At 41.9% G+C, this 24,866-nt stretch overlaps 1 protein-coding gene across 12 annotated transcripts in view; it reads right to left on the reverse strand.

Moving 5' to 3' along the window:
- The window catches only part of APBB2 (amyloid beta precursor protein binding family B member 2), a 381,482-nt gene that overhangs the window by 176,242 nt on the left and 180,374 nt on the right, over nt 1–24,866 (reverse strand). For all 12 annotated transcript variants that reach the window (XM_070372316.1, XM_070372318.1, XM_070372315.1 and 9 more), the window contains one exon: nt 18,476–19,285. In XM_070372316.1, the coding sequence (XP_070228417.1) occupies nt 18,476–19,285 (810 nt within the window). The remainder of the gene's footprint in view (nt 1–18,475; nt 19,286–24,866) is intronic.

Here is a 24,866-nt window from a genome sequence, read left to right on the forward strand (position 1 = left end):
AGGCAAAGACTGACAAGCCAAACTCTACAGGGCCTTGAAGGAAAGCAGGCCAGCCTTCAATTTGCCAGGACTTTATTAAACTGTATCTTGTCTACGCATTTAGTTTGTGTTTGTGTATACAATCCTAGTCCCTCTTACGGCACATCCAGTGCTGTGCTGCGTGCTCCACATGCCTGACTCCATTTAATCCTTCCAGCCACCAAGGAGGCAGGCACCGCTATTAACCCCATTTCACGGAAGGAGAAATACATAATGCTAAGTGCTTCAGCAACAATCATCCATTAAATAAGGACACAGTTGGGATTTTAAATATTCAACCTGTATGCAGCATCAAAGTTTGTGTCACAGACCCATTTCAGGGTCAAGAACCAGAGAAAAGACTTCCAGTGGCTTAATTTCTGGAGCCTACAGTAATTAAGAACACCTCTTGCGTCTACCAAAAACAAAGCACTGTTTTTAAAAGGAAATGTATTTTTACACACGCTTTTCACTAGAATTATAATTCTTGTTAAATTCTGGCAGATCAGTACTAACTCTAAGAGGTACATGGCATTTTAAACACAAGTGCAAACCCAGACTAAAGCAGATTCTGTGTCAGAAACTTACGTAGCTTCGAAAAAGCATGGACTCAAATTTCAAAGGAGAATCTTAGGCATTTCAAGGATTTTAGGTACCTTGAAGCATCAACCCAAGGGGAAAAGCAGGATATGGCAGACTATTCTGGTTTGATACCATTTAAACATAACATTTATCTGATTCTGCTTCACCTAAGACACGTTCCCCAAGCAACTTTCTACTTCGGTCTGGGTTTCCTGAAAGGTTGCCAGGAGGGAAAGAATGCCTAGTCCTGTTGTTCATTTGCTAAGTCATGTCTGACCCTTTTCGACCCCATGGACTACAGCACACCAGGCGTCCGTCCTTCACTATCTCCTGGAGTTTGCTCATATTCATGTCTACTGAGACGGTGGTGCCTAGTTGTGTTATTTAGGGCAAATCAGATCATCTTATTATTTCTAATTAGGAAATAAAACACTGGCACTAAGAGTGTGCACTGACTGTATAATGTCAAGAAATTCAGTTAATGGAAAAATAACCATTCTTATTAGAAATTAGTAAATTGATATTTTTGCTGGAGTAGTTTCATGAATGCCATCCCTAAGAGACAGATCTGCTTTTAGAGCCTGTCAGCTAGATGGGTCAAAAATGCCACTTGGTTAAGGACTGTTTGATGAACAGTGAAGAATTGATCTTTTGAACTGTGGTGTTGGAGAAGACTCTTGAGAGTCCCTTGGACTGCAAGGAGATCCAACCAATCCATCCTAAAGGAAATCAGTCCTGAAGATTCATTGGAAGGACTGATGCTGAAGCTGAAGCTCCAATACCTTGGCCACCTGACACGAAGAACTGACTCATTTGAGAAGACCCTGATGCTGGGAAAGATTGAAGGCGAGAGAAGGGGACGACAGAGGATGAGATGGCTGGATGGCATCACCGACAAATGGACATGAGTTTGAATAAACTCTGGGAGACAGGGACAGGGAGGCCTGTCGTGCTGCAGTCCATGGGGTCACAAAGAGTCAGACACGACTGAGCGACTGAACTGAACTAAGGACTGCTGGCATAGACTCTCAATGTTAACTTGTCAGTAGAAAAGAATGCTTGTCTTTGTACATGTGGCCCCTTCACTTTACTGTAAAATAAGAAATGGAATGGATCATCCCTGTGTTTAACAGCTCAATCGTTGGCAAATGTGATATCTAGCCACTATTCCAGAAGTGTGGCAAAATCAGGTTTAATATTTAAAATGGGAAAAAGAGCAGACTGGTTCAAAGCATCATAAATATTTCACTGTTGTGTTTGGGAGGGCAGTCCTCTAACACCATCCAATCTGGTTAAGACACCATGTTCCCACTCCTCCATGTAAATCTAAGTATGGGTAAAACACACAGCAAAAGAAAAGTCCCAGACCTAGTGGAAGAATTGTGTCCAAGTAGTGTCAGAACTCTAACTTCAGAACATTACCCTCTGACTATTGCTACAATGTCACAAACTCACACACATAAAATAAAAAACAGCATCTTTCTCCAAAAACCAATTTCCTCCACCCAGCCTCACTATTTCTGAAAACCAGTATCTTCTTAGTCTTCAAACTGAAAATCTGACTGTGATGCTACTCTCTCCTTCATCACCCATATCCACAAAATCACTAAACCCTAGAGATTCCTTTCTTCTACCTCTGTTCTATTTTAAAGCTACTAGTGTCCATTCCTTATGGTCTCTAATTTATGACTGTGAAACTCTCATAACTGCCCACCTCCTTTGCCTTCTGACATATTCTAAGCACCAATGTCTGATGTACCTTCTTTAAACTCCACCTTGCAAATCACACTCCTTTCAAATAACTATCAATTTTTTTCACTAACAAAAAGCAAGTTCAGAATTAAGCATTCAGTTCAGTTCAGTTCAGTCGCTCAGTCGTGTCCAACTCTTTGCAACCCCACGAATCGCAGCATGCCAGGCCTCCCCGTCCATCACCGACTCCCAGAGTTCACTCAAACTCATGTCCATCGAGTCGGTGATGCCATCCAGCCATCTCATCCTCTGTCATCCCCTTCTCCTCCTGCCCCCAATCCCTCCCAGCATCAGGGTCTTTTCCAATGAGTCAACTCTTCGCATGAGGTGGCCAAAGTATTGGAGTTTCAGCTTCAGCATCAGTCCTTCCAATGAACACTCAGGACTGATCTCCTTTAGGATGGACCAGTTGGATCTCCTTGCAGTCTAAGGGACTCTCAAGAGTCTTCTGCAACACCACAGTTCAAAAGCATCAATTCTTCGGCGCTCAGCTTTCTTCACAGTCCAACTCTCATATCCATACATGACTACTGGAAAAACCATAGCCTTGACTAGATGGACCTTTGTTGGCAAAGTAATGTCTCTGCTTTTGAATATGCTATCTAGGTTGGTCATAACTTTCCTTCCAAGGAGTAAGCATCTTTTAATTTCAAATCACCGTCTGCAGTGATTTTGGAGCCCCCCAAAATAAAGTCAGCCACTGTTTCCACTGTTTCCCCATCTATTTCCCATGAACTGATGGGACCAGATGCTATGATCTTAGTTTTCTGAATGTTGAGCTTCAAGCCAACTTTTTCACTCTCCTCTTTCACTTTCATCAAGAGGCTTTTTAGTTCCTCTTCACTTTCTGCCATAAGGGTGGTGTCATCTGCATATCTGAGGTTATTGATATTTCTCCCGGCAATCTTGGTTCCAGCTTGTGCTTCTTCCAGCCCAGCGTTTCTCATGATGTACTCTGCATATGTTTTAGCATCCTCCAATATGGCCACCACCTACCCACCTGACGTCTCTCACAATTAACCCTTCAGAGACTCTCCTCTCCATCAAATTTGCTGCAAGCACTAACCCTCACATGGAGTGCAAAAGTTCCCAAAAGGGATTCCAGGGGACTTCTGAGGTCAGAATTATTTTCATAATATTAAGATGCTATTTATAGTCTTTTTCACTATGTTGACATGTAACTGAGAGCATGCAAAAAATATGGATGAAATTGGTGGCATCTCAGCATGAAGCAAGAAAATGGCACAGACTGTACTAGAAATTACCATATTTCCAATAATAGTATACATATTCCTACTGAAAACAATGCCAGCTTCACCTAAGAATGTCCTTGAAGGAGTAAAGGTAATGAATTTTATTAAATCTCAACCCCTCTATACATTTCTTTAATGTAATTATTCATAAGGCACTCCTGCTGCACAAAGAAGTATGATTGTTATTTCAAGAAAAAGCACACAGAACACACTTTAAATTAACAGAACCACTGACAGACAAACTATGGTTATTCGAACTTGAGTACCGGCAGACATGTTCTCAAAACAAATGAGGTGAGCCTGTAACTTCAAGGAAAACAACTGACAGTATTTGTTGCCAATGATAACATATGAGCTTTCAAGCAAAAGTCAGAATTTTGGAAAAACTCATAAGCACCACTGAGAGCTTGACAGCTTCTCAATAATTAAGGACTTTTCTGATGAGATAGGTGGTGAGATGAACAAATATAAGGGTTTACATTGTATAAAGAAATGTGTCAACATTTGGAAGATCTTCATAACTTGAATCAACAGTTTCTAAGCCACCAACACATGGTTACAAAAATTATGTGTGACAGACCAATGCATTTTAATAAAACAGAGTACAAAAAGTTTATTATGGTTTCAGATTCTACATTGAAATTACCAATTATCAAGCTTTGATGTAGTACCCCCCCCAAAAAAAAATCCGTAATTGCCCGAAAAGGTTATTTCTACCTATATATCTGTAATAGGCCAGCAGGATTTTATTTATCCCCTTCAACCAAAACAATTTACTAAGATAATGCTAAAAAGTAGAAGCAGATAAGAGAACCCAAATGCCTTTAGTTAAGCCACACATTAAAGAGATTTTCAAATAAATAAAACAATATCACCACTCTCATAAATTCTTGTTGGTTTTTTGGGGAAAATGCTTGTGCTTCATAAAACATCCTATTTTGTTAACATTAAAGGGTTTCTTAATTCTTTTTTAAAATGAGTAACTTTTCAAAATAGCTCAGCTTTAGTTTCTAATATAAGAAATATTGATAGATATAATCCACATAAACAAAAGACCTTTGGGGTTCTTACAATTTTTCAAAGTGTAATGAGGTCCTCAAGACCAAAACTGGGAGAACAGCACCTTAGAACCAACATTTCTTTTGATTTCTTTCAAGTTTTTCTGTGTGTCCACTACTTCTTTACTTCTCTAAGCTCCTACCTTTCAATTTTGTCCTCTTCTTGTGTCACAAGAGCCCTTCAGGTCAAGAAATACCTCATCTGGAACTTCATGACCCTGATCTGTTCTACATGCTTGGCAAAAATCTACCTGGTATCAACAACATACGTTTTGAGGTCAGTGTATTTGTTCCACGTCATTTTTTTTTTAACACAAGCATATCCCAGGGATTGTTTATCCTGTATGCTCAGGATATAGCAGTGAATAAAACAGACTGGATCCCTTCCTCCTGCAGCTTACAGTCCAGTGATGTTACCACTCTGTGTGGTCAACCAGAGTTAGGAGAAAGCTTACTAAAAGGGCAGAATTTCCAACATTGAAAAAAAAATTGTTTTTAAATTTTTAATGCAGAATCTCAGGCCTTAGCCCAAACCTACTGAATCACAATCTGCATTTCAATACAATCCCTAGGAGATTTTCCTGTACATTAACTTTGAGAAGCAGAAGATTTACTCATCCTCCTAATTACTGTGAACTTCTTAGATGTAAACTATTACATCTTTAATTTGTTGCACTGCTAGTATGAAGGGGCTTCCCTGGTGGCTCAAGTGGAAAAGAATTTGCCTGCAATGCAGGAGACCCAGGTTCAGTCCCTGGGTCAGGAAGACCCCCTGGAGAAGGAAACAGCAACCCACCAGTACTCTTGCCTGGAGAATTCCATGGACAGAGGATCCTGACAGGCTACAGTCTACGTAATTGCAAAGAGAAATAATACAGTTTACCAATTACACTAATCATTCATTCAAACATGAGTACCCATTGTATTTCTGGGGATTAAAGACAACAACAAAGGCAAAACAGCTTTTATCACCAAGAAAAGTTTCAGATGTGCCCGTGCTCAGTAGCTAAGTTGTGTCTGACTCTCTGCAACCCCATGGACTGTAGACCACCAGGCTCCTCCATCCATGGGATTTTCCAAGCAAGAATACTGGAGTAGGTTGCTATTTCCTCCTCCAGCGGATCTTCCTGACTCAGGGATCAAACCTGCATCTCCTGCATTGGCAGGCAGATTCTTTACCATTGTGCCACCTGGGAAGCCCAAGGAAGCCCTCCATCTCATAGCAAGCATTTTTGGAAAAGTTAGCTATCATTACAATTATTGTCTTATCTTTGCTATGAGAGGAAGGTTTCAATTTCAAAGCAAAGACAAGACAATAATTACAATGATAACTAACATTTCAAAAAAATGTTCTGTGAGCCAGGTATTGTGCCAAGGGTTTTAAGTAACAATTTTATAAGGTCAATTCTATTACTATTCCTACTTTAGAGAAAAGAAACTTGGCACCCAGAGGTTAACAAAGTGATGGAACTGGGATGAAACAGGATGTTTGACTGTCAAACCAAGAAAAAGGTGAATGCTGTAAGGTACTTAAAGATTTAAAAGAATCTTGAGGAAGGAGCCTGTGCGTTCCTTGAAGGCAAGATTATGCCTCAATCTTGGAACCACCTAGAGAACTAGCTCGGTTCCTGTACATGTTAGGAACTCAGCAGACATTCATCAACTGGAAGTATTAAGGTTAACCTACCATCCTTACTAAAGGTACATTAAGGTTAACCTATCACCCTTACTAAACACTATCCTAAAAATAAACAGTCTAGATTTTACCAATCCAATAATCCTTAAGTACACTGAAGATACAGTGGACCTGAGGTTGAAAATGCTTCTCTCTGATACTTGATACAAAGAGTCCATTCTCAATTACAGCATGTAGAGGAAAAATAAACAGGAGACAGAAGGACAAGGCAACAACTAAAAGCCACTCAGGAATCCTGGAAGAAGCTGATGCTTATTCTGGGGCAAGAAAGAAGAGCAGGAGGTCACAGAATGTCTTTCTTGTCCATAGTGAGCAAAGGATGAAAGAAAATGTCGGTCAAAGGTCCCCCCAAAAACACATCCCTGGAGCAGAAACTAAAGGAGTTAGCCCATTACAGAGAAGTGTCCCTGCAGGCTTCTGATATCAGGTTATCTCACTCCTCTCAGCCCTTGAACTTCCTTTGCTGCACTTCCCAAAAGCCCTTTCCCAGTGGTTTGGAGTTGAGGTCATCTCTATTCTCTTACTTTCTGAGAATGTTACATGGAACTGCAACCATCTTTTCTTCTGGAATACCCTGAGGAAAGGTTCTGTCGTTCTATTAACACCATTCCACACATCAGTTAGGGATTAAGAAGGCTCTCATGAGCCAGTCATCTTGTATACCCAGCCATCACACACACTAGCCTGTGTAAGAAAAAAGTATTCTGGTAACAAACAAATAACAGACCAACATCAGCTTCCTAAGCAAGCCATTTACAAGATAGAGATCCAGCTTTAGAATATCCTAGATGTACCAATTGAGTACAGTGTTATATGAAGAATTCTTCAAATTATGCTGATGAAGAGAAACAATTGCTTAACAATGTCCTTAACGATATTAAAGAAGAGTCTTTGCAAAGATTAAACTCAATCATATTCAAGAGTAAATCTACAGATGGCAAAACAAAATGAAAAAAAAAAAAGGCAAAACTCATGTCCTAACGACTGAAGCAACTTAGCAGCAGCAGCAGAATGTACTAATAAATATCACCTCCCTTCGTAGATACTGACAATAATGTTTTAGAGTCCCATTCTCTCACTTTCTGACCCTTACACATGGAATGTTGACTACATATGATTTTCTAATAGTTAAATGATTCAATCTTCCAGTCAAATCTGTTTGAATAGGAAGCTTTTACTTAACTGCTTTGAACCCAAGGGATCTCAGAGGGAAACACAATATAAAAATTAAAAGAGTAGTTGGTAACTACACTCACATTTATGAAAGCAAACTGGGTGTTTAACTGAGCCAGACTTGAAGCACAAAAAATTTATGAACCACCCACATCCTAGCTTTTGAAAAGCTAATGTTTTCCCTCCGCTCACCAGATTAACAGATGGAGAACTCTGAGAAGTCATCTAAAGATGTCTTTGGAAATTTTAAGCATGTTTTGCTTAACAGTTCATGTCACACTTTATAATTCCACCAGAAGGCATGGGACTGTGACTAGGATGACTATGATTAAAAGAAGTCTGTAGGTGCAGGCCGCCACTACTACAGCACTACATGCATGCAGCTAACAGGCAAGACCAACGGCAGCCAAGTTCTTTCTACTATAACAGTTTCATTTGAGTGTTTATGGCTGAGTCCACCAACACTTAGAGCAGGGGTCCACAGGCCTAATGCCTTAAGCCCCAGAAGACAGGACCCATCTAAAGGCTGCCGCTGACTGGGGACTCCATGGCATTTGAGTCCAGCATTGAGAGATATCTGGACTAAGGAATGGGAAACTCCTATTTTTATGTAAAAGCTACTAATTTCTAAGCATTGGCATCTAATTCAAAACATCATCTGGTAGACAAAACCTGTCTGTGGGTTTCCTGTGCACTCCCCAGCACTACCCATTTGTCATCTCTGAAACTTTCATGGCATCATATTGTCTTTGCGTGGTCTCAAAGTTAGGGTCACAGTTTTCCTTTTATACTCTGCACAGCTCCTAAGAACACACTGTATGTTTGGTAAGCAGTGTCTCTTAAACGGAGGTAAGAACGCATGGCTACAACGATACCCCAATTTAAAAAAAGGAAGAGAAGCATGGTTGCTACTGACATCCCTGTGTCTCTGATTTTAAGTTTGGACCCGAAGGAATAACACCATCTCCATATAGCCACATTCCCTGAACTATCCTGTTCATAACCAAGCAAAACTGCTGAATGTGAAGCTATACTATGTCTTTATCGTTTTGTCTTCCCTGCCCTTTCCATACCCACCCACCCATCTTGGTTGGGTTTGTGGTTTCAGATTCACCAGTATCAGTTCCACACTTAAGTTCCTTCATTGAAGAATTTGGACGAAAGCTATCCCAAATGATCTTGAGGTCCTTTGTAGCATACTCTACTCACTTATCCATTCTGACAAGATCTGCAAGTATTAATTTTCCTTCCTGAAAAACTTGAATACAATAATTCCTGGAAACATCCTTTCACAGCTCCTCTGTGTTGCATAGATTAAGAAATTACCTACAAAGATATCCATACTGGGTTGGACAGAATTCCCCTAAAATTCATATCCACTCAGAATCTCAGGATGTGATCTTATTTGGAAATACGGTCTTTACAGATATAATCAGTTAAAAGTGAGTCCATATTGGACTAGGGTGGGCCCTAAAACCAATGACTGCTGTGGGAAGACACAGGCAGACACTGCAGTGATGCAACTACAAGACATACCGAGCACTGCCAGGACCCACCAGAAGCCTGGAAGAGGCAAGCAAAAAGCCTTCAGAGGAGCATGACTCGACTGATACTTTGATTTCAAACTTCTAGCATCCAGAACTGTGAGAGAATAAATATCTTTGTTTAAGCAATCAAGTGTAAGGCAATTTGTTGCAGCAGCCCTGAGAAACTGATAAAACACGTAAACATCTCCCCTTCTTCGCGTGAAAACTTACAGTGCCTGGGATCTGAGGATGGGCTTTATCTTTTCATACTTTCACATTTCAGACATGTGAAATGTGACAAAGAACCCAGGGGCACATCTCAGAAGGTAACTTCATGTGTGTGTGTGTGTGTGTGTGTGTGCGCGTGCGTGTGTGAGGGGGGGTGCTTCCTCCAGGGAGACAAGAAACTGTGTGTGGGCTATCTGAGGTTACAGGCTGGTTCTAATTTAATTCTATGTCTCAGGTACCTAGCACAGTCCACAGAGTAGACTTTTAAAAAATAACTTCTCTGTGTTTGTATATATGAATTAATGAAAAAATTAATTAAAACAAAGCAATGGTGAACATACTCACCATAAATCTCTCTGTGTTTATTAACTTTAGGTTCTTTGTGAGAACAATAGGTTAGGAGAGAATGTTCATGATGAAATTTGACCAGAAAGCTTCTGAAAGTGGCCAGTAGCATCACCTGGCATTTCTGGGAGCCCATCACACAGGACTACTAGAGGACTCCATCCAGTCATTTCCTAAGCAGCCACTCTCTGTCTCTGCCCACATCCTCTCCCCAGATGCTAAGCAACTTGTGAAGCTGGGTTCTAAAATTTTGATTTTCAACATGCCATTAAAGCAGACATGAGAAGGGGGGGAAATCATGAATTACACTTCTTCAATGGGCTTCCCAGGTGGCTCAGAGGTTAAGACTCTGCTTGCCAATGCAGGAGATGCAGATTTGATCCCTGGGTCAGGAAGATCCCCTGGAGGAGGAAGAGCAACTCACCCTAGTATTTTTGCCTGGGTGAGAAACCCAGGACAGAGGAATCTGGTGGCCTATATAGTCCATGGGAGTCACAAACAGCTGGACATGACTGATTGACTAAGCACACACACACAGTGATTAATTTAAAGAGAGAAAAGGATTCCTTACTTTCTATCAGCTCTGAAGAGCAATGGTCTCCTGCTGGTCTTCATCTGTCAAGAACCTATTCAGTCTTCAGCACAGACAACTTAATGCCTGAACTTCCATATCCCAAACAATTAAAGTTTCTTTCTCCTCTAAGCTCCCTCTATCCCACAGCACGCCAGCATTTCATAGCTCCTTCCTGGTTCCGTCTTGAATATACCAACAGTCTTGTATTCATGACTAGACTGTTAGGACTTTTGTGGCCACTCATTTTATTGCATCTATTTTTAGCATGTGCCCTGAAGTACCTCCTCTAATACTTCATAATGGAAAGCAACCAAAATCTATCTTATCATTCAACTGAATATATATATATTTTCTGGAACTTTCCAAAAATAATTAATTGAGCAAAATAATTTTCTTCCTTAAGTTCATGGAATGAGATAAAAAAGTCTTTTTATCCATCTGAGCCCCGAGGTACTAAAATCTAATTTGGAAATCACACCATCCACCCGGAACACAATCCGTCCGAGCTATTTTGGAAACATTTCACATGTGTCTTCTTCAATTCCTCCTGTCACATCAGGGAACTCTCAATTGAGACGATAAGACAGAAAGGCGAGTGAATCACTACTGAGTGTTTAAAAGATTAAAATGAATGCAGCAGGACAAACCAACTGAACACTGGGCCCTTTCTATATCTGGATTTTTTTCTTTTTTCCTTTAAGGGATGGGAGCTTTCAAAAAGCAATTAAAAAATACTTTATGTTTGAAATTGCCAAAATCTATTGACATAAAATTTAAAAATTTCTAGAAAGTGTTAATAATATCAACTTGTCCAAACCTCTAACACTCTTAAGCTAGCAAAGGCCAGAAATAATTAGTGCAGCCAACTGTGTTGACATAATTAGGTTCGTGCCTTGGCTTTTGCCCTCAGCAGCTTATCCAACTTGCAAGAGTTCTACTTTGCTTGCCTTAAGACTGGAAACCAATCAATTTAAGACATCAAAGGATTTAAACTCTTAAGCAGTACAGATCAATTAGCAATGAAATCAACTCACAAAGTATGCAGGTAAGTGAAAACGAAATGGTTCTTTTCTCTGGCTGCTCTGAATTGTAGACTTATGGTAGCTCAGCTGTGTAAAGAATTTGCCTACAATGCAGGAGATCCCTGTTTAATTCCTGGGTGGGGAGGATCCTCTGGAGATGGGATAGGCTACCCACTCCAGTATTCATGGGCTTCCCTGGTGGCTCAGACAGTAAAAAATCTGCCCACAATGCGGGAGACCTGGGTTGGATCCCTGGATTGGGAAGATTCCCGGAGGAGGCCACAGCAACCCACTCCAGTCTTCTTGCCTGGAAAATTGGGAGCCTGATGAGCTACAGTTCATGGCGTCGCAAAGAGTTGGACACGACTGACTGAATGCAGCATGGAGACATCTAATACAAAGAATGTTTGTGATGGATTGAAATGCTGACCCCAACTCTTCGTCTTTCCCTGGAGACTAGAATAAAATAATAATCACCCTATCCAAGTGTTCTGAACAGCTATTTTATATAAGTTGTGCTTACTTTTTCTTTTTTTGGCTGCACCAAGCAGCATGCTGCTGCTGCTAAGTCGCTTCAGTCGTGTCCAACTCTGTGCGACCCCAGAGACCGCAGCCCACCAGGCTCCCTGTCCCTGGGATTCTCCAGGCAAGAACACTGGAGTGGGTTGCCATTTCCTTCTTCAATGCATGAAAGTGAAAAGTGAAAGTGAAGTCGTTCAGTCATGTCCGACTCTTAGTGACCCCATGGACTGCAGCCCACCAAGCTCCTCCATCCATGGGATTTTCCAGGCAAGAGTACTGGAGTGGGGTGCCACTGCCTTCATAAGCAGAGATTAAACCCATGACTTCTGGAGTGGAAGCACGTGTGTGTCTATGGCGCTCAAGTGCACGCATACTCAGTCATGTCTGACTTTGCAACCCCATGGATTATACATAGCCTGCCAGGCTCATCTATCCATGGGATTTCCCAGGCAAGAATACTGGAATGGGTTTCCACTTCCTACTCCAGTGGAAGTATAGGGTCTTAACTGCTGGACCACCAGGAAAATCCCTTACTTTTTCTGTTTTTATAGCTAGACTTACGTAGCAAATAGCAGACAGTATGCATATTTGTGGTCCAGCTCCATCTACCCAACCAGCAAACAGATAAGGTTTATGGAGCTTGTGATTATGTGTTACCTACTGTGAGAAAAGGTTCATATCCACACATGATAAAGACTTCGCCCCTGCTTTCATAGAGCTCCAAGTCCAAACAAAAACCTTTCAGTAAGGTTACAAACTTCTGAGAGGAATGTGATAACCCGAGACTTGGAAATATTGCCTTGAGGTACAGAAAAAGGACTTTCAACAGCTCAGAGGGCCTGGAAAGATTTCACAGAGGAGCTAAGAGTTGAGCTGAAACTCAACTGCTTATAAGAATGAAAAGATTCTCTAAAATATAATTTTCCATCTTTTAGATTATAAAGATACGCTGGTTGAAGTGTATAAAGTCTGATTATTCAGCCACTGGTGCCACAAGGCAAGGTCTCTAAACTATGATACAGTGGGAAAATGTTGGATGCTGTGTCTAGAGACCTTGGTTCACATCCCAGCATGGTCGCCTGAGTGTGATAAAGTCCCCCCAAAAGATCTGGAACCCAGAATTTCACTGTGCCTTCCACAATAACTGATTAATCAGTATCCCCCCATTATGAAGCAACATTTTCAGCTAAGTTATAAAATAAGTTCAGTTCAGTTCAGTTGCTCAGTCGTGTCCGACTCTTTGTGACCCCATAGACTGCAGCATGTCAGGCCTCCCTGTTCATCACCAACTCCCGGAGTTTACTCAAACCCATGTCCATTGCATCGGTGATGCCATCCAATCACCTCATGCTCTGTCATCCCCTTCTCCTCCTGCCTTCAATTTTTCCCAGCATCAGGGGCTTTTCCAATGAGTCAGTTCTTTGCATCAGATGGCCAAAATATTGGAGTTTCAGCTTTAGCATCAGTCCTTCCAATGAATATTCAGGACTGATTTCCTTTAGGATGGACTAGTTGGATCTCCTTGCTGTCCAAGGGACTCTCGAGTCTTCTCCAACACCACAGTTCAAAAGCATCAATTCTTTGGCGCTCAGCTTTCTTTGTAGTTCAACTCTCACATCCATACATGACTACTGGAAAAACCATAGCCTTGATTAGATGGACCTTGGTTGGCAAAGTAATGTCTCTGTTTTTTAATATGCTATCTAGGTTGGTCATAACTTTTCTTCCAAGGAGCAAGCGTGTTAATTTCATGGCTGCAGCCACCATCTGCAGTGATTCTGGAGCCCAAAAAAATAGTCTGCCACTGTTTCCACTGTTTCCCCATCGATTTGCCATGAACCTCATGTGAAGAGTTGACTCGTTGGAAAAGACTCTGATGCTGGGAGGGATTGGGGGCAAGAGGAGAAGGGGACGACAGAGGATGATGGCTGGATGGCATCACTGACTCGATGGACTTGAGTCTGAGTGAACTCCGGGAGTTGGTGATGGACAGGGAGGCCTGGCGTGCTGCAATTCATGGGGTCGCGAAGAGTCGGACATGACTGAGCGACTGATCTGATCTGATGGAACCAGATGCCATGACCTTAGTTTTCTGAATGTTGAGCTTTAAGCCAACTCTTCACTCTCCTCTTTCACTTTCATCAAGAGGCTCTTTAGTTCTTCTTCACTTTCTGCCATAAGGGTGGTGTCAATCTGCATATCTGAGGTTACTGATATTTCTCCCGGCAATCTTGATTCCAGCCTGTGCTTCTTCCAGCCCAGCATTTCTCATGCTGTTCTCTGCATGTAAGTTAAATAAGCAAGGTGACACTATACAGCCTTGACGTACTCGTTTCCCGATTTGGAACCAGTCTGTTGTTCCATGTCTGGTTCTAACTGTTGCTTCTTGACCTGCATAGAGATTTCTGAGGAGGAAGGTAAGGTGGTCTGGTATTCCCACCTCTTAAAGAATTTTCCACAATTTGTTGTGATCCACATAGTCAAAGGCTTTGGCATAGTCAGTAAAGCAGAAGTAGATGTTTTTCTGGAACTCTCTTGCTTTTTTTTTTTTTCTATAGGTCTTCATAGAACTGTTCAGCTTCTTCAGCATTATTGATCAGGACAGAGACTTGGATTACTGTGATACTGAATGGTTTGCATTGGAAACGAACAGAGATAGACCATTCTGTTGTTTTTGAGATTGCATCCAAGTACTGCATTTCAGACTCTCTTGTTAACTATGAGGGCTACTCCATTTCTTCTAAGGGATTCTTGCCCACAGTAGTAGATGTAATGGTCATCTGAATTAAATTCACCCATTTCAGTCCATTTTAGTTCACCAATTCCTAAAATGTTGATGTTTACTCTTGCCATCTCCTGTTTGACCACTTTTAATTTTCCTTGATTCATGGACCTAACATTCCAGGTTCCTATGCAATATTGCTCTTTACAGCATTGGACTTTACTTCTATCACCAGTCACATCCACAACTGGGTGTTGGTTTTGTTTTGGCTCTGTCTCTTCATTCTTTCTGGAATTATTTCTCCACTGATCTCCAGTAGCATATAGGGTACCTACTGACCTGGGGAGTTCATCTTTCAGTGTCCTATCTTTTCTCCTTTTCATACTGTTCATGGGGTTCTCAAGGCAAGAATACTGAAGTGGTTTGCCATTCCCTTCTCCAGTAGACCATGTTTTGTCAGATCTCTCCACCACGACCTGTCCGTCTTGGGTGGCCCTACACAACATGGCTCATCGTTTCACTGAGTTAGACAAGGCTGTGGTCCATGTGATTAGATTGGTTAGTTTTCTGTGATTGTGGTTTTCAGTCTGTCTTCCCTCTGATGGAGAAGGATAAGAGGCTTATGTAAGCTTCCTGATGGGAAAGACTGACTGAGGGGGAAACTGGGTCTTGTTCTGATGGGCGAGGCCATGTTCAGTAAGTACCCCAATATCAAATAAAATAAGTACCTGATATAAAAATCAGACATTGATTAAAATATAACATCAAATGATTTACTCACTACATCAGGGCCATTTGGGGATATGTAGATGACCTCCATTTTTATTCAATTAATCATTATTTACTTACAAGTTCACCTGCTATATTTCAGGCATGTCATGACAGCACAAAGATGAAGACAAATCACCAATCCTTTCTCTTAGGGTACAGAAAGTCCTAACTAAAATCAGAGACCAAAATATAAGTAACTCATAATTAAGAGAGAAGTAAACTTATATATCCCACTGCTATACTGATAATGATTATCACTAATAAAAATAAGCACTCATTTATTAAGTTCTTGCTATATGCCAGACACTGTTCTAAGGGCTCTTCAAAGATGTCTTCACTTAATCTTCACACCAGATCTATGCTAAAACATTACTAGCACCCCCACTTTACAGTTGAGAGGCTATGCGAACTGCCTACGCAGAACCCAGCGGAGACCTAAACTCAAGCAGTTGACCCAAGAGCCTGTCCTCTCAATGCTAAGTTAATGAAGCATTAGGCCCACTATCACACCATCTGATTTGGTTTTCTCTGTGTATAGCCTGCCTTTGTACACATTAGTAATGAACCAAATTTTGAAAACGGCCATTCTATAGGATACCGTCAGTTTCATACTCTATATCTTCCATTTTATTAAGCCCCTATGAAAAATCATCAAGTTTCTTTCTTTTTTTTCATGGCCACACTGCGTGGTCTGTGGGATCTTAGTTCCCTGACCAGGGATTGAACCCAGGCCCACAGCAGTGAGAGTGCAGTCCTAATCACTGGACCACCTGGGAAGTCCCAAGAGGTGTTTTTTCAATGGGAGTTCACAAGGGGCTCTGAAGAAATTCCAAAAGAATTCCCAAACATTCATTTTGAAGGGATGGCTTCTAAATTTGTTTAAAAAACCCCTCAATCTCACAGCTTTGGAGTTGAGTCACAGCTAACACATTTTTCCAAGCACATCTAAATCAAAATGTCTATCCTTAGCGACCTATTATGGACCATCACCATACTGTCATCCTTACTCTAAACCTCAAGGTCTTCAAAAGTGACTTGAAGAATGAAAAATGAACCTAACCCCTCAACAAGTCAGAAAACTCTAATCCAATACATATCACATGCCAAGCACTCTAATGGGTTCTGTAGAGAAACTCAGCAGCAAGTTACCCCGGGACACTGAGCAAATGAGTAGTGAGCTGAGGAGACCCTGGAGAGATGAACCGAGCCCGTGCATGGGGTCAGTTTAAGCTCTGTACTCTCTGCCAGCCCTTACTGATACCAGCATTCAATAAGCAAGGGGTTGCGGATAGAACTACCCTAAACACTCAGCATCAGGGGAATTGTTAAACCACGGAGCTTTAAGAGGGTGGAACAGCATGCTTAACATTTAAACTTAGCCTGAGGTAGAACACCGCTATGTCCTGTTATGAACTGATCTGCAAAATACATACTTCAGTGGAAAAAGTGAAGCATTCATAAAATAATGTCACTCATTTAAAAAATTTTTTTACCATGGAAAAATTTAAGCACACAAAAGTAGAGAGAACATAGTAATAAAGCTTTATGTACCTACCTTTAACAAAGATTAGCTTATGGACAAAAGGCATACACGTATTATTTCAATAAGAATATATTACACTATATATTATTCTACCATATTCTAGTATGTATCTCGAAAAGGTAAAGACTCTTTAAAAATATTATGAAATAGGGGGAAATTTTAAAGTTTATTATAAATGTGGGTATATGCCTAAAATGGCTCCTGAAAAAAAAAATGCTTAAAAAAAAAAAAAAGTAGTGGTTTTCATTGGAAAAAAGGCAAAGAGAGTGAGGAACAGGGGAGACTTTACCTAATACATTTCAGTAAGATTTAAAGTGTCACTACAACAGGAGCGCTGTGCTCAGAAGAGCAGCAGAAAGGCTGCCATGACCTGAGGAAGGCAGCGCGGCCTCAGCGGAGGGCGCTGAACACACGAGAGCAAGTTTGAACGTGAGATACTCAAGGAGTCGTTTATATAGATTCAGACACTGGCAGGTGACAGTTTCCATCGGCTACAGGATATGAATTCTCTAAATGTAAAAAGTAATAGAGAGCTGTGAACTCAGTGACATTACTAAACATAATTATAATTCCAATAATGTGCAGGCCCAGACGTTTATGAGATGAAATGGGCTCATCTCAGCCTCCCTACTGCCACATATCCAGCAACAGGAAGCTGATGAAATCATGTAAAGCACTCTGATTTTAAAGGGCACTTCAAAAAGCCTTTTTTTCTTTTTTTCAACAAGGTAATGTCTTATTTTCTCCTTCTCTTTTCCTATCTGTAGTCCTTATAACTTCTCTGCCTTATAGGTTGGGAAAATGTCATTTCCTTCCCTGGTGGTTCTATCTGTAACATCTGTATCACATTAACACAGCCTTGGGAACCACTAGATGCAGGGTTAGGGTAAAGAAAGAAGCCTTTGTGAGTGCTTGTTTACAGTGAATTCAGATACAATTCAGTTCTCCAATCTTTTAACCTTATGATCAGTAAAAAGGGGACTATGAGAAGATGAGATAAAAAGTAGCTCAGTTTTAGGACCCTGCTCATTTCTGTGACAATTTTCAGTTCTGTGAAAAATCCAAAGATGTTACAAATATAGACAAAAGTCAAGAAAGACTGGTCTCAACTAGACTAGTTAAAATCCAAAACTTCTGAAAATATATTAAAAGAAACACCACTTTCTCACTTTCAAATATCACTTGCACAAGGCTAACAACATATTTCCCAGTAAAGGTCAAAAAGGACATGTCTTTAATGAATAGACTTTCAACTTCTTAAACTTTAAACTTTTCATTAGCTTGAGCATAAACACGTTTTTCTGAGAACTTTAAAAATAGTTGTTCTCTTTCTCAGGTTGCATCCACCCCTGGCAACTGCCTTATTATTTTCCTTACAAAACCCAGTGTTTCGAGATAGTAGAAACGGTTCACCTAACCAGTGGCAGTATAATTTCCAAATAAGTGATGTTTTACTGTATTTAACACCAGGGACTTATTTCTTTTACAAAAATGCTTCCCAGGACAAACAACTTGTTTGAATCAAAATGAAAATGCTGAGTACTTTTCACATAAATTGCCCAATTTTTCCCTAAGAGGCTCAAGTTCTTCTCCACCTGCAAATGAAAATTTTGGGGGAGGGGGGTCATTGCAGAGATTAATTCCATCAAGAAGGGAAAGTGCCACCGCAGGCTACACTTCTCTCGGGTACCTGTCTCGTCCGGGGAGCTGGGGGAGGCGCTGTCTTGGGACAGAGTGGTCCAGCTGGACTCCTCATCGCTTGGTGCCAGGTTCTGGATCCGGTGGAGTGCACAATCGGTTTTGGCCCCTGTTTTAGGATGATCCTTCTTGGTCTCTGGGCTGGATGATACGGTGGCTATGTGGCCCTCCTCGGGGCTAGATTGGGGCTTGTTTGGTTTCTGCAGCAGCACATCACCGTTCCCGACAGTGGGGGAGGCCTGGCCTGGCTGGGCCTTCTCTCCCACAGCCCCAAGCTGGTGGCCCACGTTCTGCTCGAGATCCCTGGTGGAGGTCTCCAGGTCTGCATAGTAGTTCAGGAAGCTCTTGGTTCTCCGGGGCTGGGAGGGTAAAATCTCACAGTCCGGGGAGTCCCGAGGGTGGGGCTCTTTACCCTCTAACTTCTCAGAAGTGATGTTGATGACCGCGGTGGGGCTGACGTTCCTGTTGGGGTCCTGCTGCCCTTGTTCTGCGGCCTTCCGGAGCTGATTCTCCCCGTTTTTCACCAGCTTGATGTTGGCAGAGCCATTTCCCAGCAGGGGCTGTGCGGCTGGATCCGAGAGGCCCATGGCCGCCTGGATATTAGTTAGTGCATATTTTTTCCTGCATTTAGGGGGTGTGCTATTCTTGGTTTCTGTGTGTTTTATTTCGGCGTTCAATAGTTCATTGTGGGAGGACCGGAGATTGAGGGTGTTTGGTGGTGTGACTGGGCTGTTCCGATTCGTGACGTCCGTGGTTCCGCTGCTGGCCATAAACACTGCCAAAGTGTCTACACCTGAGTCAGCTGGAAAAAAAGAAGAATAAAACCGGTCATTGGATGCCCGGCATGATCAAATGACTTAGCACACAGAGTGAGCAAATATTTCCATACGGAAAATTGAAAGAATCAATGCTTCCATTGCAGTTTTGTAGAACTGACCCATCTTCCTCTCTCTTTTCACCGTGTGCTCATACATTAACCAGGAGCAAATAAAAGGCTTAATGTGGATACACAAAAGCCAGTTTATAGAAAAGCGTGGTGGTCTGAGGTTTCAAATTTTACTTAGAATAAAAATGTATCTCTCTTTTGAATTCATATAAAAGCACTTTCTTCCCACAGCGGGTCTTCATTTTTTCACAACCTCGAAAATCATCTGCTTTCTAAACATTTACACTACATTTCTATTTTGTCGTTACCTCAGGCAACAAAAAAGGTTGCTCAGAAAGCCTCTGGGGCTCCAGTATTCTTAATTAACCTGAAAGGTCACTGTTCAGTAAGGTACCACGTATCCAAGGTAATTCTTCTTCACCATATTTAGAAATCGTGTTCTGAATGCCAGGAAAAACCAAACCTCCATTACAGTTTGATACTGTCTTGTGAACATTTCTGACCTGGGCTTACTGTGTGCACTAACCATAAATTTTGGAGAAATGGCTTAATTACTCAAGAACATACACATAAAACAATTTATAATAATGCAGCATTGAGCCCGAGGCTACAGACATGTTAGAGCCCCCAAAGGAGTCTGAATATATTCCACTGAATTAAAACACACACTCAGCAGTTTGCAGGCACCACGTGCCCTTGCAGAACTCCTGGAAAACTGTCTGGCAGTTGCATTTATCTCAAATATTGTTCACACCATCAGTGATTTGTTCCATGTGTCTCTTGCTAGGAAGAGAGAAAGATTCCTCAAACTAGAAAGGAACAAACTTCATTAGGGGGAATTCCTAAAGTTTCAGATTTCTCAGCCTATGACGAATGACTTCTTTCTTATCTGATCCCTTGCCCTCCAGAGACTTCCAAGGGCTCCTCCTCTATATCAGGAGTAGATGAACCAAAGCACAGCTCCTAACATTCCTGAAATTGTACTGTGACAACCCCCTCCTTCTCCATAGAGCAAAACAGAGGCCTCTGCAGGGGAGGAAGGTAAGAATGTTCTCCAGTTTGGGAGCTTAGCAACATCTCTGTCCATCGTCCAACACTCAGGATGGGATATTTTAAAAGAGTCACCACTAGAGCCTTGTGTGCTTCTCTGAAGCTACGCAACATCTGTACCCTCCAAGCCTTGTCCATATTTACAGCAGAATGACCATGTGGCCCACAGAGATAGCGAGGGCTGGAGCCCAAAGGATTCCTGCTTACCCACACCTGTCTCAGCACTTGGGCTTCACTGAGGATCTAGGGTCTAGGATCTTTTAAACAATACTGACAACCGAATTTTTAAAAAATTCTTTATACTGCTTTGGCTAGTACTACCGTTTTACAGGAAACATGTTTTAATATATAATTCAACCTCACTTCAGAGCAGCATTTGGTATGAAAAGGGTCCACTGTGAACCCACATGAAGTTTTCCCTGAGACATAATACCCGTAACATAGGACAGGAGAGAAAATTATATTTAGACTCGGGTATTTGGAGTGACATTATTATGAGAAAGCTGGCAATCTGCTGGCTTTTAAGAAGGTGTGACAAAAAAATTTTTTTATGAGGCTGTTTTATGACATTAGATACTATATTCTAGCAATGTTATTAGGGAGAAATTTTTATTTACTTTGTTTATAGCCATAAACACTTTCACAAAGAATACCATCAAAAATTTTAGGTGATTTAATACTGAAGTAGCTTTTATATCTTGGTTTTACTTGACAGGTAAAACCTTTGAGCCGTGTTTTCACCAGCCTTTGGATCCTACCACCCCTTCTAGTCCACTGCAACTCTTCTGCTTGCTAGAAATCACAAACGCAAAATTTGGGAGGGTTAAGTTAGAACAACAGGACCAAAAATAGCTCTGCAGACGCTGTTTTTATAGATCAAAGCCTGAACACAATTCAGGTGTGTGTTTTAAATAGTAAATGATAGTATCATCTGGAAGCAAAATAAAAGGTTCAGATCTAGAACGAAGACAGTCAGTTAATCCTATGAAGTACACAGTTGTCCCTAGATGTTAATACATCAGCCAGCAAGTGTTTTGGGCTCACAGGGTCCTGAAGCAGGTAGAGATGAGCAACTTCCTAGAAAGGCCAAGGCAGCAGAAGGGAGGCTCCCAAAAGTGAGGAGGCAGTGCCCATGAGGATGACTGCACAGAACTCAGGTCAAAGACACGAGGCACAAGCCTGCTCCATGCTAATTCCTGGTTAAGTGATCCAGGACATCAGGCTCTCAGTCTCCTTGTCTGAAAAATGGGGACGATAATAGTACTTGGCTGCTGTAAGGATTAAAATGCGAAATGGCACTAGGAGGTTAGCACAGTGCATAAACAATAAATACAAGTGATCTTCAGCCTTTTAATCCAAGTGACAGAGCACAAAGCTGCCTGCTGTCAGGCCCCTAGATTAATCAGGCATTTGATCTGAGTTGTACAAAAATGGTCTTGCTGCAGAGACACAGGGAGCAAACAGACTAACAAGAAGAGGTAAAGAAGCCGAGTCTACAGGAGTTTAATTACAGAAGAAAATCCTCAGATTTAAGAGAAAAGAGGTATGTGATTCTTTTTTTTAAAAGAAAGAAAATTTTATAATATCTTTTTAAATCTTCTAAAATTTAGTTATTTTCTTTACGGTCAAAAAAGCCTATGAATTAAGTCCAATCTCCTTGACATAACAGAAAAGTTGCTTAAACTCTTCATTTCTTTACCAGGATAATGCTTAATAGTATCTATACATCACTGAGCTTTGCTGAGGACTGAGAGAGACAGCTGTCAAGCACTGAACCTAAGGCCTGACGTACTGTAAGAGCTCAACACACACCAGGGATGACTATCATCTCACAGCTCCCTCCCGTGCTGCACTCTTCTGTCTCTGGCCACCACACCTCCGGCCATCATGTACTGAGCACGCTCTTGCCTGGTGCTGTGGCTGGGAATGCGGAAACCAAGACAAATAAGGTCCCGCCTGCGAAGCGCTCTCAGCCTCAGACACACACAAAGTGACAGCAATCAGGGTACAAAGGGGTAAGTGATCTTCCCACTTCACACTGGAGAGGAGCTGCAGACAAGAGAGTGTGGATTACCATCTGGGGAATCTGAGCAAATCAAGACGTGAGAGGAGAGGTGGTAGAGAGAGAGGAGGAGGGATTGGGCAGAGAGTCCTGGAAGACCTGCTCCAAGAGATGGACTTGACCCTGAGGCAGAGAAGAATATCAAGCACTTCAACAGCTGCAAGAAAAATGAATGAGGCTCAAATGTGTGTGTGCAAAGGTTGTGTTCTTTTCTTTCCTCAAACATATTCTCCAAGATGGAGATGACTCTGATAAAAGGCAATAGAGAAGCAATGAAAATTTGGCATTAAAACATCAATGATTGTCAGGGAAAGAGCATAATAAGGTAGACAGAGGGTGTCTCTCTAACTAGAGAGGGAGGCTGGCTCCATCTTCATGTTCTATCTGGTGTTAGATACTGACTCTACTATTTACCTGAGGAGAACAAAGCCTCAGCAAGGAGACTCGCTGGAAGGCTACTGGAACAGTCCAGTCAAGACAGCAGGGAGAGTACACGGGTCAATCTGTACGGCACAGGGGACGCTTCTCAGTGATTTGTGGTGACTTACATGGGGAGGAAATCTAAAAAAGAGTGGATGTATGTATAACTGAGTCACTTTGCTGTACAGCAGAAAGTAACACAACATTAAAAACAACTATATTCCAATATGAAAAAAAGAGACAGTAGGGAGAGGACAAAGTGGGTATAGGGAGGTACTCACACAGCTATAGGGCCAGCTCTGGTCACTCATCTCTTGACCAGGGTGTACAGTGAGGTCTCCATGAGCCACCCGGATTTAGAGATAGGGACTGAAAAGAGCCAGGTGCACTGAGTGATCATAAGGACAGTGGCGTCTCCTGTTATATCAGCTTCAGGAGGATGGCAGAGTTGGGCAGGGAGTGACCTTTAAGGAACTTCACCAGAAAACAAGCAGGAGGAGAAAGAAGAACGGCTGGAGGGTGATCTGGGGATATGGCAAGGAACTTTTGTTCTTTAAACTGAGAGTCCAAGCCACGTTTCCTTTTTTTTATAGGCCGGGAAAGCTGAAGCTGGCACAGAGGGGAAAAGAAGAAACACAACAGAAGGACAGACCACGCTGGGGGGACCCGCAGAACGGATGTGGAAATGTCAGCCTCGTCCAAGACGTGAGGAGGGGGGAGCGGGAGCCAGGACTGGGTCAGGCACATACGTCACTGTGGTGACACAAAAGCAAAACTGAGAACCTCAGTTTCTCCATAAAGATGAAGTCTTTCCCTGGGGGAAGCAGTCTAGGGGGAACATGAGGAGAGGGACAAAGTTTCGAAATAGTCACAACAGAGAAAAACAGAATAAGCAATTTCAAAATAAATACACAAATAAAAGAAGGCTGGCAGCATAAAAACAGACACATAGCTCAGTGGAACAGAATAGAGAGCCTAGAAACAAGTCCACACATATACAGTCAACTAACCTATGACAAAGAAACCAATAATATACAGTGGGGAAGGACAGTCTCTTCAATAAAGGAGCTGGGGAAAACTGGACAGCTACATGTGAAAGAATGAAACTAGAATACTATCTTATATGATACACAAAAATTAACTCAAAATGGACTACAGACGTGAAATTGAGGCCTGGAGTCATAAAAGTCATCAAAGAAACTATAGCGGGGTGAGCCCCTTGACACAGATCTTGACAACGGTATTTTGCGTTTGACACCAAAAGCAAAAATGAACAAGTGGGACTACATCAGAAAAGGTTTTGCTCAGAAAAAAAAAAAAAATTAATCAAGCAAATGAAAAGGCAACCTATGGAATGGGATTTTTAAATAGGAAAGAAATAGGCGCAGAGAGGGACATGATTAAGGTGTCACATGTGAACAGTGAGGAATGCACTCCAGGATCTGGTCTGGGGTGGGGGCAGGAGATGGAGCCAGGAGGAGGGTGAAGAGCTGGGGGGAAAAGGCTAAGGGGTCAGAGGTCCCTGACAGATAAGGCAATAGGCGTGACAGGAACAAGGAGCCGCTCCAATCCTAGCTGCACGCACACTCTGGGGAGCTTTTAAAAAGTACAGAAGCCTAGGCCCACCCCTAAAGACACTCCAGATATCTGATTCAATTAGTCTGGAAGGTGAATGTGTGTGTTAGTGTTAGTTGCTCAGTCGTGTCCGACTCTTCGTGACCCTATGGCCTGGAACCTGCCAGACTCCTCTGTCCATGAGGTTTTCCAGGCAAGAATATTGGAGTGGGTTGCCATTTCCTTCTCCAGGGATCTTCCCGATCCAGGGATCGAACCCGGGGGAAGGTGAATGGGACCCATGATACTGCCATCACTTCCACATCTATTCATCATGCTGTTTTGAGCGTAACTCACAAAGATTCAACATCAATTCAAGAGGATGGATACCTATAGCAGAGCCAGGTATAT

The sequence above is a fragment of the Bos mutus genome, chromosome 6, assembly GCF_027580195.1.
Source record: "Bos mutus isolate GX-2022 chromosome 6, NWIPB_WYAK_1.1, whole genome shotgun sequence".
Lineage (NCBI taxonomy): Eukaryota > Metazoa > Chordata > Mammalia > Artiodactyla > Bovidae > Bos > Bos mutus.